We start from the raw sequence: 16,239 nt of genomic DNA, 5'->3' as shown, positions 1-16,239 counted from the left end.
AACATGTGACCATATAAGGGCGTCACACACAAAAGCTGCATTCAAAGAAAAACATGAAATATTTTGTGATCATTTCCCAAAAAACCCAACTTCCTGTTGATGATTGACACATGAGGAGTTGTGTCGTGAGGACTGGTCGCTGCTGATAACGACGAGTTCAGAAGCTTATCAAGGTCAACAACAACAACAACACACACGGTGAAGAATCACACACGTTTATTGGACACACAACCAGACAAAACACGGACCTTCTCTCCAGTCCCTGGAGGATCTTCCAAGGAGACGCTTTGAAGAGTCGACGTCACGAAGCACGAGTTGATAGAAAGCGTAGAAAGAGTTGATGCGTCATGTTCACATTGAAGTGCGTTCGCGGCTCGACAGCAGATAGAAAAGGTCAGGAGTGTTAATCGTTATAAAAAAATAAACATCGTGTGGACGGAGAGACGACGAATGAAAGACAAAAATAAAAGTGTAAATAAAACCAACTGGTAAAAGACAAAATATATATATTTTTTTAAAAAAAGGTTTAGCATTGGAGGATCATAAATTAGACACAGAGTTTAAATTAGGCATTTATATTATTTCCGTTGGACCAGCGCGAGGGAGGAGGACCGACTTTACAAAGCACCAAACTGAAGAGCCACTGACGTCACACACGACCTCCACCCAGCAGGTGGCGCTGTCGTTCAGAGGGGGGGGACAGGTCACTGCTCCTTGTCGTGCATCTGCTGCTGCATCTTGGTGAGCATCTCCTGCATCCTCTTCAGCTGCAGACACAGGTGCAAATGTTACCTGATGTTCCTCAGCCAGAGTGTAGTGTGGCCCTCAGGAGCTCCGAGTGGAACTTAAATCTTACCGATTATACTGTTAAAGTTGTTTTTTTTAAACTTTTGTGACCATTTCTTCTTCCTTAAACTAAATGAAAAATAACCTAACTATACATTATATCAATTACTTTTTAATTTCTGTTATTTATTTTATGCAAAATGTTTTATTGAATTATTTAATGTTTTTTATAAACTTATTTTATAGCAATTTAATTATTTTTCCTTGTACCGTTTGGCCTACTTTTCTATATTATCATGACATATTTACACGTCTTTATTTCCATAGAAAAATATATAAAGATATATATATATATATATATATATATATATATATACATATAAATATATAAATATAATTATATAAATATACATATAAATGTAAATGTAAATGTAAATGTAAATGTAAATATATATATATCTATATATACCGTTAAGTTTTTTTTGCAATTGTGACGAAACAAATGTCGAATAAAGATTTATCTCATCTTAAAATGTGGTGATGTATTGTGGGTAAAACAAACACACACATGTATAATAAGATCCATAAATGAACATTTAAGAGGCTCTTTGAATGAGTTGTGATTCCGACACCAGATCCTGCACCTCCTGGTTAAATGGCCTCGGACGTAATGATATAATAATATACATATTTAATCTACTTGATTGATTTGTATTCATTTAATTTATTGTATTCCACATATGTGTTGTGTTGTGACACTAACAGATGCTGCTGCTCATCTTTCCTCTCCTCACCTCAGTCTCTCACTTCTCTCTCTCTCTACACCTTCCTTCTCTTCCTCCTCTTATCTGAGTCTGTTGAGCCAGGCCTGTCTCTCTCTCCTCCCTGCATACTATCAAAACAAACACTTGCTGACGGAGGGGAGGAAACCGGAGCTCCCGGAGTAAACTCAAGCATAAAAGGAATGTCGAAGCTTAAATGGATTCATTTCCTCCTTCAGATCTCCATGTTCCTCGAGCGAAAACACAGATTCGTTCACTTACTTCCTCGTCTTTCTTCTTGATGAGCTTCTCGGTGTCGGCGTCCGGGGTGGACAGCGGCAGGATGGGGATGGGGCTCTCCATGCGGTTGTCCTGAGCCAGTTTACTGCGAGAGGAAAGACGGGGACGGATCAGAACCGGTCCTTGGTGACCCGCAGAGACCCGAGCTCACCTGGTCATCTCCTGGATGCACTGAGCTCTGTAGTTCTCGTAGTGCACGTCGCAGGTCACGTCCTTCAGGTCGTGCATGTGCGAGCGGATCAGCATGTTCCTCAGCTTCACGAAGTCACAGTGGGACTGGTTCTCCACTGGAATGGATGTGGTGCTTTAAAAACCTTATTTTTTTAACAGAACTTCTCTTGCAGTACCTTCCACGATGCCCCAGGGGTACAGTCGCCCTCGGACCCGCTGACCACGAGCCTCCACCACCGTGTTGCTGCCGATCACGGCGAAGGGCGTGCACTCCTGACAAAACACACCCGTGTGAATGAAAGCTGACTGAGCGTGTTTTCATTCCCACGTCGAGATTTGATCTGCAGCAGATTCTTATCACTTCTAACAAACACCTGTCTGTGAACCCGACAGTTTGTTTGGCAGCCATTTTGTTCCCACTAAGGATAACAAAATGTGACTTTAAAGGTGGATAATAAAGCTTTGCTGCTACAAACAACAGTTTATTTTCTATAAATAGTAAAATCAGAGTTCAATGCCTCGGATTCTTCCTACTTTTAGATGTTTTCATGTGTTTCTGCGTAAGAAGCTAAGCTAACTAAAACAATCTTTATTCAGAAAGTATGATTAAAGTTTTTATTTTTTTCAAGCTAAATCACACATAAAATTAATTAATGCCATTAAACTACTAAAACCATGGAAAATGAAACAGCATTTTAAGCAAATCTTATTTTAAGACAAAAAGTCATGTAGCAGCTCTTAGCATGGTTAGCATGCTAACGCTAGCATCCTAGATTAGCATGCTAAAATGCTAAGAAATAAAAAACAGAACTAGCTGGTTAAAATTGTACAAACTACACATTATTTTATATATGAGTTTGACCTAAAGTTTCATAATGTTATGATTAAAAAATGATAATTAAGAAAATGTTTGTAGCTATGCTATGCTAAGCTACTATGTCTGACCTTCAGTTCCTTGTCCAGCTGTTTAAACTCTTCATCCTCGTCGGAGTCGCACTCGGGAAACTGGTAAACTTTGATCCCGAACTTGTCGATCTCCTCTCGTATCTGCAGGGATGGTTCGCAGGTTAGGGGGGTGAGACGACGTTCTGTGGGGTGAGACATTCTGTGGGGTGAGACGCTCGACTCACTCTGTCCTTCAGCTTCTTGATCTCGTTGGGAGTGAGACAGTCGGCTTTGGCGATGAGAGGAATGATGTTGACCTTCTCGTGAAGAGCTCTCATGAACTCCACGTCCACCGGCCGGAGCCTGTCGACACAAACACTGAGCTTTAGTTCATGTTCTTGTTGATACTGTGAACTACAAAGATGTCGCTGATTAAAAGTAAAACAGATGTTGACAGGAAGTGATGCTGAAGACAGTTTGGTAACTTGTGTGATTGAGTTTGATGCACACAACTGTCCACAGACACACCAACTGTCACAACACACACACATTTACCTGCACGCACAACAAACACACACTCACCAACACACACACATTTACCTGCACGCACAACACACATACACACATTTACCTGCACACACAACACACATACACACACAAACACACACCTTTACCTGCACACACAACACACACACACACACATTAACCTGCACACACACACACATACACACACAAACACACACCTTTACCTGCACACACAACACACACACACACATTAACCTGCACACACACACACACATACACACATTTACCTGCACACACAACACACACACATTTACCTGTACGCACAACACACACACACACCAACATACACACATTTACCTGCACACACAACACACATACACACACCTTTACCTGCACACACAACACACACACACACATTAACCTGCACACACACACACACATTTACCTGCACACACAACACACACCAACACACACACATTTACCTGCACGTACAACACACAAAAACACCAACATACACACATTTACCTGCACACACACACACACACACACACACACACCTATGTGTTTTTAATCAAAGAGTTGGTAATCAACTGTCACACAAGACAGTTTGGTAAATATAAAATTAGACCAAGAGTGCTTAACAATGTTGACCTCTTGTGTGATTGAGTTTGAAACCCCTGGACTGACAAATGCTAACCATATGATCTCATTTGTGACTTTGTGTGATTGTTTTTGTGTACTCAAAGTTGTGCGACTATTGTTGGCCTGTTTGCGTCATCGGTCGTTCATGTTTTTGTAAACGTGTCTGTGTGCGAGTATTTACAACATTCACACGTGGGTGTAACTTTGTGTTTCTGTTTTATTTGTGTGCTTTATCTATCCCTCAGTGTGCTCTTGTGTCTCTCTGTGTCAGTGTGTTTTATTGTCGCGTTTGTGTGTGTGTGTCTATGAATAGCTCATTCATGTTCTTCTAGGATCTTGTGCGAGTGCAAGTGTGCGTCGTGTGTGTACATCTTTGTCTTGACTTGCCATTCAGTCTGCTTTTGTGCCTTTATATGTGTGTTTAACATCTGTGTTTGCTTGCTTGTTCATTTAAATAAGTGTGTGTGTGTTAGGGATCATCATTGTGTATCGTCTGAGCTAGTTTATGTAACTACAGTCGTCTCTTGTTCAGCAGAATCCGTGAAGTAGTGACTATTCAATTTTGTACTCGGACCTGAAAAGCTCCCATAATGCTTTGCCGCCCAGCCATCCGATTCTAGCGATCACATTTGCCGTAGCAACATATCATTAAAATACAGTATTGTCGTCACTAAGTTAAGCAGTGTGTAGAAAAGGCATCATGGAAATCCACTGTTTTGGTGGCAACATAAAACTTAAATGTATGTATGCAGTACCGTGTGCAGGGATGCGTCCTGTATATGTGTAGATTATAATGTGTGTGTGTGCTCGTGTGTGTGTGTTTTTACCCGTGACCAAATGGAGGGATGAAGTATAGGCAGCAGTGAACACGGTTGTCCTGGATGTTCTTTCTGTTCAGTCCACTCTCGTCTCTGAAGTACTGCTCGAACTGCTGATCTATATAGTCTGTGATGGGCTTCCAGCTGCGACACACACACACACACACACACACACACACACACACTAGTTAGCACACAAGCGTCATCTCCAGACACAGTGGAGCTGAAGGTTAAATCAAGCAAACGGGTAAATCTTCCGGCTCACCACTCGTTGTTGTTGACAGCGTCTCCGAAGCCGGGCGTGTCCACGATGGTCAGCTTGAGCTTCACTCCCTTCTCCTCGATGTCCACCGTGTGTTTGATGATCTCCACCGTTTGGTTGATGCGCTCTGGAAGAGAGAAGACGACAATAAAACTGAATTATTTTAAATAAAAGTCTGTGTCATTTCTGAGCTGTTTTTATCGTCATATTCATTTTGATGTGATTATGATTCACGGCTGCAGGACGGAGGCTGAAAGTAGGTCAGATGAGAAAGTGTGCGCAGCGACGACAGTCTGGCTTTTGTCATCATTTTAGGGATCGATTTAAACACGAGATGGAATATCTGTGAAGCCTCAAAGTGATCCTTCACTACAATAACAATGTCAATTCCACAGTGTCCGTAATAAATCTGCTTTATGACTAAAAACGTCCTGTTTATAAACAAGCATTTATCATCAGGGGTTTCAACTCAGTCATGAAACTGACACAACATGTTAATATAAATGATTTTCTTTTGTTTCTTTAAGGTTTTATAACTTCCTTTTTCAACAGGAAGTCCAAACAGAATGTGATATCAGTATCTATAGGTGTTTCTGTCTATGAAGCTAAAAACAAGTAAGCTAACAAAACCAATCTACTTATCTTGCCCTTTAAAGTATATACTTTATTGAATATTGTTTTGATTGTTTAAGTGCTTTGTGACCCTGGTCTGGAAAAGCGCTATTTAAATAAAAATTACTTACTTACTTACATTCAGTATAATAAAATAAAATGAAATCTTAAATGAAATCACATTCAATTCATAAATGAAACTATGAAACATAATTTTAACATTTCACTAACCTCATTGTAGGACAGTCGAAAGAGTACTGTAGCAACTGTTAGCAATATTAGCATGCTAACAGTAACTCCCTATCTTAGTAAGTAAGTCATTTATATTTATATAGTGCTTTTCCAGACCAGGGTCACAAATCGCTTAAACAACCAAAACAATATTCAATAAAATATATACTTTAAAGGTTTAAGATAATACTGATAATAATAATACTGATAATCTTAGCACGCTAATATCCTAAGCTAACTAGCTGCTATTCTTTTATATAGTAGGTGTCAGAAAACTTACATTTTTCTTCTTGAACACAGACTATTTAATGTATTTCTACGCAACTATATTTATTTTAAAGTCTGTAACGAAAAGAGTTGGGTTTGTTTCTAACAAAAAGATGCGTCTGGACCAGGATATGACTTCACTCACCCTCGGCGTTCAGTAACTTCCTGTCTTTGTAGAGGTCTGTGAGGAACAAGCTGTTGACCAGGGTGGACTTGCCCATGCCGGACTCCCCTGAGGGTCACATGAGCCATTTTCACGAATCGTCAGACTATGATTTCACTTCGGCTCGACACGATTGTGCAGAATCATGACGTCATCATGACATCATCATGACATCATCATGACATCACGTGATCACTGACCCGCCACCATCAGGGTGAAGTCGAAGCCTTTCTTCACCGACTTCCTGTGCACCTGGTTGGGAAGAGTCGCGAACCCGACGTACTGTTTCTCCTGCAGGACGGAACAGAACCACCCGTCAATCACAGCCACTTCAATCAAATTTAAATCTATTACAAAGACACTGTTTCTTTAAGTGATAACACAAGACGCCTACTGCAACCCGTGCAGGAGCCGAGGTCTTAAGCAGGCAAGTTCCTGCTCAATTTAATCCCAAATTATTTGTTCTTTTTGGTCGTTGTTTAAGTCAGTTAACTTTACACAACACATCGTAGACGAGGAAAGAAATTAATGAAAATAAAAGTGTAATTATGTCACAAGATTATAGTTTCATGACAGGCTTACAAACTTACAAAAAAAGTTTTTTTCCCAACGGTAATGTAAACGGAAGGACATTTTGAAGCAATGCTATACTTGCTAGCTTAGCTAGCTCAAGTTAGCTTATTAATAGCTTTAAATTACATTACATTTGTGGGGCCACATTATACATTATAACTACCGTGTGAGGACCCGTCAAGCCAAAAGAAAAACCTGACAAGGAAAAAATAATTTTAAAATCATTGTCAACCCTAATATATAAATAAAAAACAAAAAAATGAAAAATGTAAGGGAATGCTATACTTGCTAGCTTAGCTTATCAATAGCTTTACCATCCTGCACATGACATTGTGACCACACTTTATATTATAACTTATGCAAGGTGCAGCAAAAAGAAAGACCTGACCAGGAAAAAAGAGATTTAAAATGATAGTTGAAAAGTACTTTTATGTAACTAACTGTTATGTTAAGAGAAACGTTTAAAAAAAAATGCTACACTTGCTAGCTTAGCTAATGAACTTTACCAGCCTGCAACACACAGTATGTCAGATCTGACAAAGAAAAATAGATTGAAAATGATGGTAAAACTTAATAAATAAATAAATAAATGTAAATAAAACAAGCGGAAGGACATTTTGAAAGGAATGCTATACTTGCTAGCTAAGCTAATCAATAGCTTGACCACCCTGTAACACTTTCTCTTGTTGTGTATTTTCAATTTTAAAAATGTAATTGATAAACATCTATAATTAGAGTTTTCTAATATAAAACCGAGACCTTTTTCTGACGGAAAACTTGAATGACTTAAAATAAATAAAAGTTAAACTTGCTGTTACGAGGTACTCAATATTGTTTTGAGTTTATTCTCCAACAAAAAATGAAGGGTTTCATAAGGGTTTTCAGACTTGTGTGAATCTTTTATGGACTGGTGACCTCTCCGGGGCACTACAAGCCTCTCACCCTGGGTAGCTGGGGATGAACTCCACCACCCTGCTGACGTCACTGCTCTATAAAACTAAAGAGTCCTAGTTGTACAAGAGAAAAGCTGAAACTGTTCCCAGCTCCCCGGGGTTACAGGCGAAACCTACAAGCTGTACTTCAAGTCTCACACGTTCTTGTCAAGGTCACGATGTTGACCTTCCCGCTCACTTCATGTTCTCCTCTCACTCATCCCGACTCCCTTCTCGCTCCGACAACTGTTTCTGGAGTCAAATGAATTCCTGCCCCAATAAAAAAATCCCACATCTGACGCTCAACGTCTGGAAAAACACGAGCAGAAACTCTCAGAGTTTCCACTCGATGCTTCTCACACACACGCACACACACACACACACGCACACACACGCACACACGCACACACGCACACACACGCACACACACACACACACGCACACACACACACACACACACACACACACACACACACACACACACACACGCACACACACACACACACACACGCACACACACCCCACATCACACACACACACAAACACACACACGACCACAGAATCCCAGCTCGCTGAGGTTCTCCACGGACCGTCTGGTACAACGTCGCCTTCACCCGGCTGCACACACGCCGACGTGAAGACACACTGCAGGTTTGTCAGCTGCAGGACACACACACACGGACACACACATACGGACCTCACACACACACACACACACAGTAGCAACATTGAAGAGACTGAAGAACCAAAAAGAGCAAAAACAAACACACTCAGCATCCGAACATGTTGTCATAACTTGTCACTGGCATTTCTGCTGCCGGGGGAGACAAATAACACACACACACACACAATGATACACAGACACACACACACACAAGGATATATACACACAAGGATACAGACACACACAAGGATACATACACACACAATGATACAGACACACAGAAATACAAATACACACATAGGCACAGACCCAAGCATACACAGAAACACACCACTAACGCACATGCACACATAGACACAAACACCTGCACACACACGCACACAGACACAAACAAAAAAAAACACACAAAGACACACACATAAACACTAACACACAGACACACAAAAATACAGACACAGCAATGCAGACACACACCACACAGGCAAACAAACACACGCACACACACAAACAAAGACACAGATAAACACACACAGAAAAACCTTCACACACAAAGAGACAGTCAAAGACACAGACACACACAAATACACAGAGATAAGCGAACACACACAGAGACACAAAAAAACAGACATATATGCACAGGCCCACACAGACACAAATACACATTAACACAGACACAAACACACACAGACACAAAAAGACAGACCCATAAACACACAGAGACGCACAGACACAAACAAATACACACAGTCACAGACACTCACAGATACAAACACACAGGGTCACAAACAGACACACACACACACACACACACACACACACACACACACACACACACACACACACACACACACACACACACACACACACACACACACACACACACACACACAGAGAAAACAAGACTCCGTCCACACTGAGGCCCAGAGTGTCAGTTGGAGTTGAACGCTGGTAAAAATAGAGCTCCAGGGTTTGGTCGAGCATAAGAAAATAATCCCAGCAAATTATGGAGCAGAAGATTTAAATATATATACGTTACACTGAAGTAGACGTGTTTGCATTTCAAGAAAAGATATATAATTATAATGATAAAGTACTATTACAGTGTCATTATCATTTAGAGAAGACACAAACATATATATATATAACATATATGTGTGTATAATGTATTATTGTTATTGATTATTATTAACTAGTGTATGTTTTTATAATCTTCTGCTTTGGTCATTTTCCTTTAGGTTACCATAGCAACACATTCTATTCGCCCTGACACATCCTCATCATCTTTTTTGACTGACACCTGCCCTTCCTTTATCACATCCATGGACCTGATTGGTTGAATTATTATTCTCATCCATTCTTAACCCAACACTGTTTCTCTTGGTCCTATGACACTGTCATCATCTGCGGTCCCTCCACCCCGGCTGCACTCTCTTCTTCACCTCCGCCCGCTCAATCACTTAAATACTTCCAACTTTTAAAATCTCATTGTTTAGAAGCATATAATTTATGACGGGAGTGTCCTAACTTTTCACATATAATGAAGCCAATATAAACTGTGTCGTCCTATAGAGAGTTATCTTGTACAGAACAATAAAAGCTTATCTTCAACCAGATAAAAAGAACGTCTTTGATGTTTTCACTATTAGCGAATTAGCATCAAAACTAGCATCTTTCTCTTTTTTCATTGGACTCCTGCATGAAATGTGCTGAAGGGCCGTGAATGGACGACGGTTGTTTTTATGACATCATCAGGAGTCTCTTGTGATTGACAGATTACAACCTATTATGATCGAGTAGCTTCTAACAAAGACCGTGCTACGAGGATCTTCAACGGAGGAGGAGATGATGAAGGATCATCTGCACCAAAGTAAATAAACAAACTTGTGACCCAAAGGTCAAAAATCCATCCATCGGCAGCTAAAGTTTCTCTCTCTCTTCTGAAATCCAGGTTTTTTTTTTACCTTCTGCCTGGCGGTCCTGACTCGTGGGCACAACAGACGCTCCACCAGTTTCTCCTGCAGCATGATGGCATCCATCCTCCGGCACAAACACTGCTCTCTCCACTAGATCTCTCGCCCCTCGTTCCTACCCTCGTCTGATCCTCCTTCTCCTCCTCTGCCCGGACAGGTAGACAGGAATCCTCGAGGAGAGCGCCAGGGAAACGAGGGGGGAAAGAGAGGGAGAGTCGCAGTTTTTTGAGGGAGGAAGCGAGGGAGGAAGGAGGAGAAAGGCTTCATTGACTGGGCCGTCCCTCCCCCTCCAGTGACGGAGAGAATGTTACGGAGAGAGTTTGTCGACCTCAGCGGGAAAAGATGCAAAACAAAAAAAAAGAAAGAGAGAACCTGTCGGAACACGACGCACGTCTGCAGGTTCAGACCTGAGATGATCAGAAGTGTCAATCTGAGCGTCCATGTTGGAAATGACATCATTAGAGAAGATTGCAGGGAATTAGAAAATGAGTTTACGGTATTAAATAATCATCATATGCTTAATTTTTAATGATATAATACAAGATTCATTCACATTTGATGCAACTTTTGTACATTAAGTAACTTTACACTGTTTTTTCTGTATTCAAATTTGAATTGCTGTTAATTATTATACATTTTTCTTTGATAAAACGAATAAATTAAGACTTATTTGCAATGCATTGTAATCAGAAAAGGAAAAATGTCACATATTTGGCGACATAGCTTATGTTGGTGAATTGTTCTGAAAAAAAACAACAAGAATTGTTTTATTTTGATCATATAATTAGATTAGATTGCAAGAACAATTCACAATTAATGCTATTTAAAAAAAAACGTATAACCTGTTTAATATTAAATTTCAGATTCTCGTTAATTATTATGAATATTTCAATAGTAAAAGTCCATTTACACTTTTATTTACGTTCATATTTTCTAACTTTTCATTATTTAATATTATTTTATTATAAGATTGTATTTGTTTACATTATGAAATGTGATTCAATATTTGAACCGAACATCTCCTAAAATGTTTTTTTTAAGTTAGTTAACTTGTAAAATTACGTTCTTTTTATTAGTATCGAAGATCGCACATTCTTTCCTTAAATCATAAATAATGTTTTACTGTAAAGTGACACCAGAACTGAGCCTCAAACTATTAGATGAATTCAAAAGTTTCTTTATGTTTCTATTCAAGGCGTCTAGACTGAAACGTAAATAAAGATCACGTGATCGGCTCTGGTTTCTTCGTGCGTGTGTGGAGGTGAAGAGAAGCACGATTGCTTCCAGATGTGTGTGTGTGTGTGTGTGTGTGTGTGTGTGTGTGTGTGTGTGTGTGTGTGTCATGTATATGATGTGGGCAGCACTTTGAAATAAAAGATTTTCCTTCTTTTCTTTTAAAGAGCAGACACACCCAGATGTGATGCCACGTACAGACGCTGCAGTTCCACTCGCACCGCCAGAGGGAGACAAAATCCACGTGACGCATTTAACATATTTAAATACCGCTAAATATATTTAAAAGAAAATAGAAACGTGGAGAGGATTTTAATGTAAGAATGAAAACGTATTTTCAGTATAATTTCAAGTATATTATTATGTTCTGGTTTCAAAAGATGATTTAAAAAAAAAGATTAAATGTATTTTTAGTTTCTGAACATCAGATATTGAATCAGGATTATTAGGATTATTATTATTATTATGTAAACGAGCTTGTTCTCGCGAGAGATGGTTTCTGGGCCTTCAAAGGTCTGATTGGCTCACGTCAGAAGATTAGCTCGCTCGGGTGTGTTTGAGGGGTGTCGGGCGTGTGTGTGTGTGTATACGGGTCAATTGAGCAGATGTCCTAATATAACAATAGCCCAGTGAGTAAACCTGAACCCCCTCCCTGACCCCCCAAACTCTCGGTTTTTCTTTAAGACCAGCTGCCGCTCCCTCACACACACACTGAGGTTAAAAAAGGTGAAATGAAAACACACCATGTCAACACTAGTGTGGAAACAGGAAGTGACCACATCTGATTGTTGGGTCATTAACAGAGAATTATTTTAAGACTAAAAGTGGAGCATCAAGACAAACACTGGGGTCTCTGTCTTTTCCTTTCAGTGGACCCCTCAAACTGTGCGAGGGGGGCCCCGGTCCAAGGTCATAAATACTTGAGCACAAGTTGCTAAGAAGCAAGAAAAGCCACGAGAAAAAGATGTTTGTGACTCAGATTTCATTTTTAAGAATCCAGTAATTAACCAATAAATTGTAATTTAAGTTATTTATCAGAAGATGTTTCTAGAGGATCAACAACAAAAGCTGCACAAGAGCCAGACATAGACCAGTGGTTCTCAAACCTTAGTAAACAAAAATAAACTCATCCATGACAGTATTTCTAAAACAATAATGAACTTTCATTCCATCGTCTTAATATTTTCCATTTAAAGCATCAAGTTTATTGGTAACATTTCTCTCCTGATGTTATTTTATTGTGTTATTTTGTTGTTGGTTTGTGTGAAGCGACCTTGAGTTTTTTTTTAAAGGTGCTTTTAAATAAAATGTATTATTATTATTATTATTATGCAAAAGAACACACATATTATATTAAACTATTATTTTCATAAAATCAGTTTTTCTGATAATATAAAAAAAATGTTTATTGAAAATCAATTTCTGTAAAAAAGAAAACAAGTTCTGTTAATGTACTTCATCATTATTATCATCTACTTTCATTTATTGAATAGTTGTTCCTGTATTGTTTTTCAATGGTAACGATATTAATATATAATAAATATCGTCAATTTATTTGATCACAAATTCAATAGTTCTACAAACTCTTCCCAATTTATAAACTCATTTTCACTATATATTGAAATGTTATTTTATTCCCAAATGTTTTTGTTATACCTTAATTCTTTTTTAAATATCTTTTAATAGCATTTGATTCCAGTAGTGTCTTTTCTTTTACACGTTCAGAAGAGGAAGACAAACAACGAAGAGAAGAGTATTCTCTTACACTAAAATCTACATTAACTATATTATTAAATTATTAAAAAAAGAGATATTGTATTCCGTATTGTAAGTCGTAACTGCTATCATTTGTTTTGAAACCAAAATATGTCCAAACATCAGCTTTAAAAGCTGCTGGAGTCACTGTATCCTCTCGTCCTCAGTACATAATTGTTCCTTGAGCTGCGGAGAACGTAAGGACTGCTGCCATCTAATGGCATGAGGTTAATTGCAACACAAAAATGAACAAATGCTCAGAATATGTGCAAGTTAATTGTTAATAGTAATTAGAATTATTTTACCGTATACCGAGTTTAGTGAAATATAAGTTAACATAAGAGTGTTTTAAAAGAGTTTTGTGTTATCGATACACAATACCGTGAAACAATATTGCAATATATCAGTGATTTGATGTTACATGGCAACAAAAACATGGATCGAGCAATAAAAAAAAAAAATATTAGCTCCATAAATGCCTTCCAAACCCCCTATTTTACCAGCTAAAGATAACAGGAGTATAACATACGAGATATTGTATTTTGAAACCTTGAGGTTGTGCAGACTTCCCTCTCAGAAGAGCCACCTGGAGTGTTTACCACACTGACCCTCGTCAACTTCCTGTTTCAACACTTCTGGGGAGTTTAGCGGCTCACGTTTCTGCTAATGCTCGGATGAAAACCAACAACCAGACAGGAAGCGCTCTCATGATGGATGTAACGTTTTCATCATCATCATCATCATCATCATCATCATCTTCATCATCATCTTCATCATCATCATCATCATCATCATCATCATCTTCATCATCATCTTCATCATCATCATCATCATCTTCATCATCATCATCATCTTCATCATCATCATCATCATCATCATCTTCATCATCATCATCATCATCATCATCATCATCATCTTCATCATCATCTTCATCATCATCATCATCATCATCATCTTCATCATCATCATCATCTTCATCATCATCATTATCATCATCATCATCATCATCATCTTCATCATCATCATCATCATGTTCATCATCACCATCTTCATCATCATCATCATCATCATCTTCATCATCGTCATCGTCATCGTCATCGTCATCATCATCATCATCTTCATCATCATCATCATCATCATCATCATGTTCATCATCTTCATCATCATCATCATCATCATTCTGTCGGACATGCACGTCTCCTGCGGTTCTTTTCTCAACACTGACTTCACACCACAAGTCAGCGTGTTCTTCCTCTTATTTGTTCAGATTCATGACTTTGAAAGAAACGCTCACACAAAGATCCCAGCAGCCAATGACACTTCCAAGAAGCACACACACACACACACACACACACACACACACACACACACACACACACACACACACACACACACACACACACACACACACACACCAATGCACAACAAATCATATTAGAAATCCAAACGGAAACTTTTTAAAAAGATATTTCAGGAGCTCAATTACTTAAAATAACAACAGAAGAGTTGTGTATTGTCAAGAAACTGTGGATATGATACGGATCACAATACAACGATATATCGTGATACTGTAGTAACAAGTATATCAGAATCAGAAATCCTTTATTTGTCCCGCGAGGGGAAATTCGGTTTAAACAACAGCAGAGCAATATATGTGTAGTATTGTCCAGTACTTGACTCTGGTGTTGTGATAGTGTAGTAACAAGTATATATGTGTAGTATTGTCGAGTACTTGACTCTGGTGTTGTGATAGTGTAGTAACAAGTATATATGTGTAGTATTGTCCAGTACTTGACTCTGGTGTTGTGATAGTGTAGTAACAAGTATATATGTGTAGTATTGTCCAGTACTTGACTCTGGTGTTGTGATAGTGTAGTAACAAGTATATATGTGTAGTATTGTCCAGTACTTGACTCTGGTGTTGTGATAGTGTAGTAACAAGTATATATGTGTAGTATTGTCCAGTACTTGACTCTGGTGTTGTGATAGTGTAGTAACAAGTATATATGTGTAGTATTGTCCAGTACTTGACTCTGGTGTTGTGATACTGTAGACATCGCGATGTATCAACGTCTCCATCATACATTAGTGGATCCAACAATCAAACATTTATCATTATTTCTTCAACCTCTTGCCATCAAAACACCCTAATTTACTAGATTCACCCTAGATTACAGGAGTTCAGTTGTCAGCTTCTATCAGATTCTCAAAAATCTGCCATAAAAAAACTCGTCCAGAGTCCCACCAGGGAACCCCGAAACCCTCTTAAGACACAAAAACAAAAGGGGGTTGAAGTCGTCTCTAGACTTGCAGAGACGAGCCGGTGCCTGCTGAGCAGCTGGTGCTAGCAAGTCGTTCCATCTGTGGTGGCGAGAGTGTGTGTGTGACCGAAAAGACACACACTCAGTCGAAGAGATCAATAAGTCAATGGACAAGTCTGATCATCACTTATTGATGGACAGAACCATCGGTCGCCGCTAGTTACGTCTCGGTTTTCTCTCTACGTCCTTCAGTGAAACAACTCAATTGAATTCTTAGGAAATATTGATAACAAGGAACATATTATTCAATTAATCTGGATCTGGAGTACCATCTGGATCCACAACTCTTTTAAAGGGTCCCGTCTAACTCTCACCAGAAAATCACTACATCATCAGCAAATCAAGGTGCAAAGAGAAGCTCAGAAGAA

At 39.0% G+C, this 16,239-nt stretch overlaps 1 protein-coding gene across 2 annotated transcripts; it reads right to left on the bottom strand.

The window, feature by feature from the left end:
- Positions 1-199: 199 nt before the first annotated feature.
- Positions 200-10,773, bottom strand: septin5a (septin 5a). Of its 2 annotated transcripts, none has more exons than XM_087788007.1 (11): positions 10,554-10,771; positions 6,624-6,714; positions 6,406-6,492; positions 5,154-5,277; positions 4,898-5,032; positions 3,149-3,266; positions 2,964-3,065; positions 2,195-2,291; positions 1,999-2,134; positions 1,830-1,932; positions 200-767 (listed from the first exon to the last, which is right to left on the bottom strand). In XM_087788007.1, the coding sequence occupies exons 1-11, from the start codon at positions 10,626-10,628 to the stop codon at positions 705-707; spliced, it is 1,131 nt and encodes a 376-aa protein (XP_087644133.1). In that variant the 5' UTR covers positions 10,629-10,771; the 3' UTR covers positions 200-704. The 2 variants fall into 2 exon arrangements, with proteins under 2 accessions (XP_087644133.1, XP_087644138.1); XM_087788012.1 differs by lacking the exon at positions 200-767 and adding an exon at positions 1,354-1,678 and having other exon boundaries at positions 10,554-10,773.
- Positions 10,774-16,239: the final 5,466 nt, after the last annotated feature.

This window comes from Callionymus lyra, chromosome 1 (assembly GCF_982586985.1).
Source record: "Callionymus lyra chromosome 1, fCalLyr1.hap1.1, whole genome shotgun sequence".
Lineage (NCBI taxonomy): Eukaryota > Metazoa > Chordata > Actinopteri > Syngnathiformes > Callionymidae > Callionymus > Callionymus lyra.
This window is presented reverse-complemented; position numbering and strand designations above follow the sequence as displayed.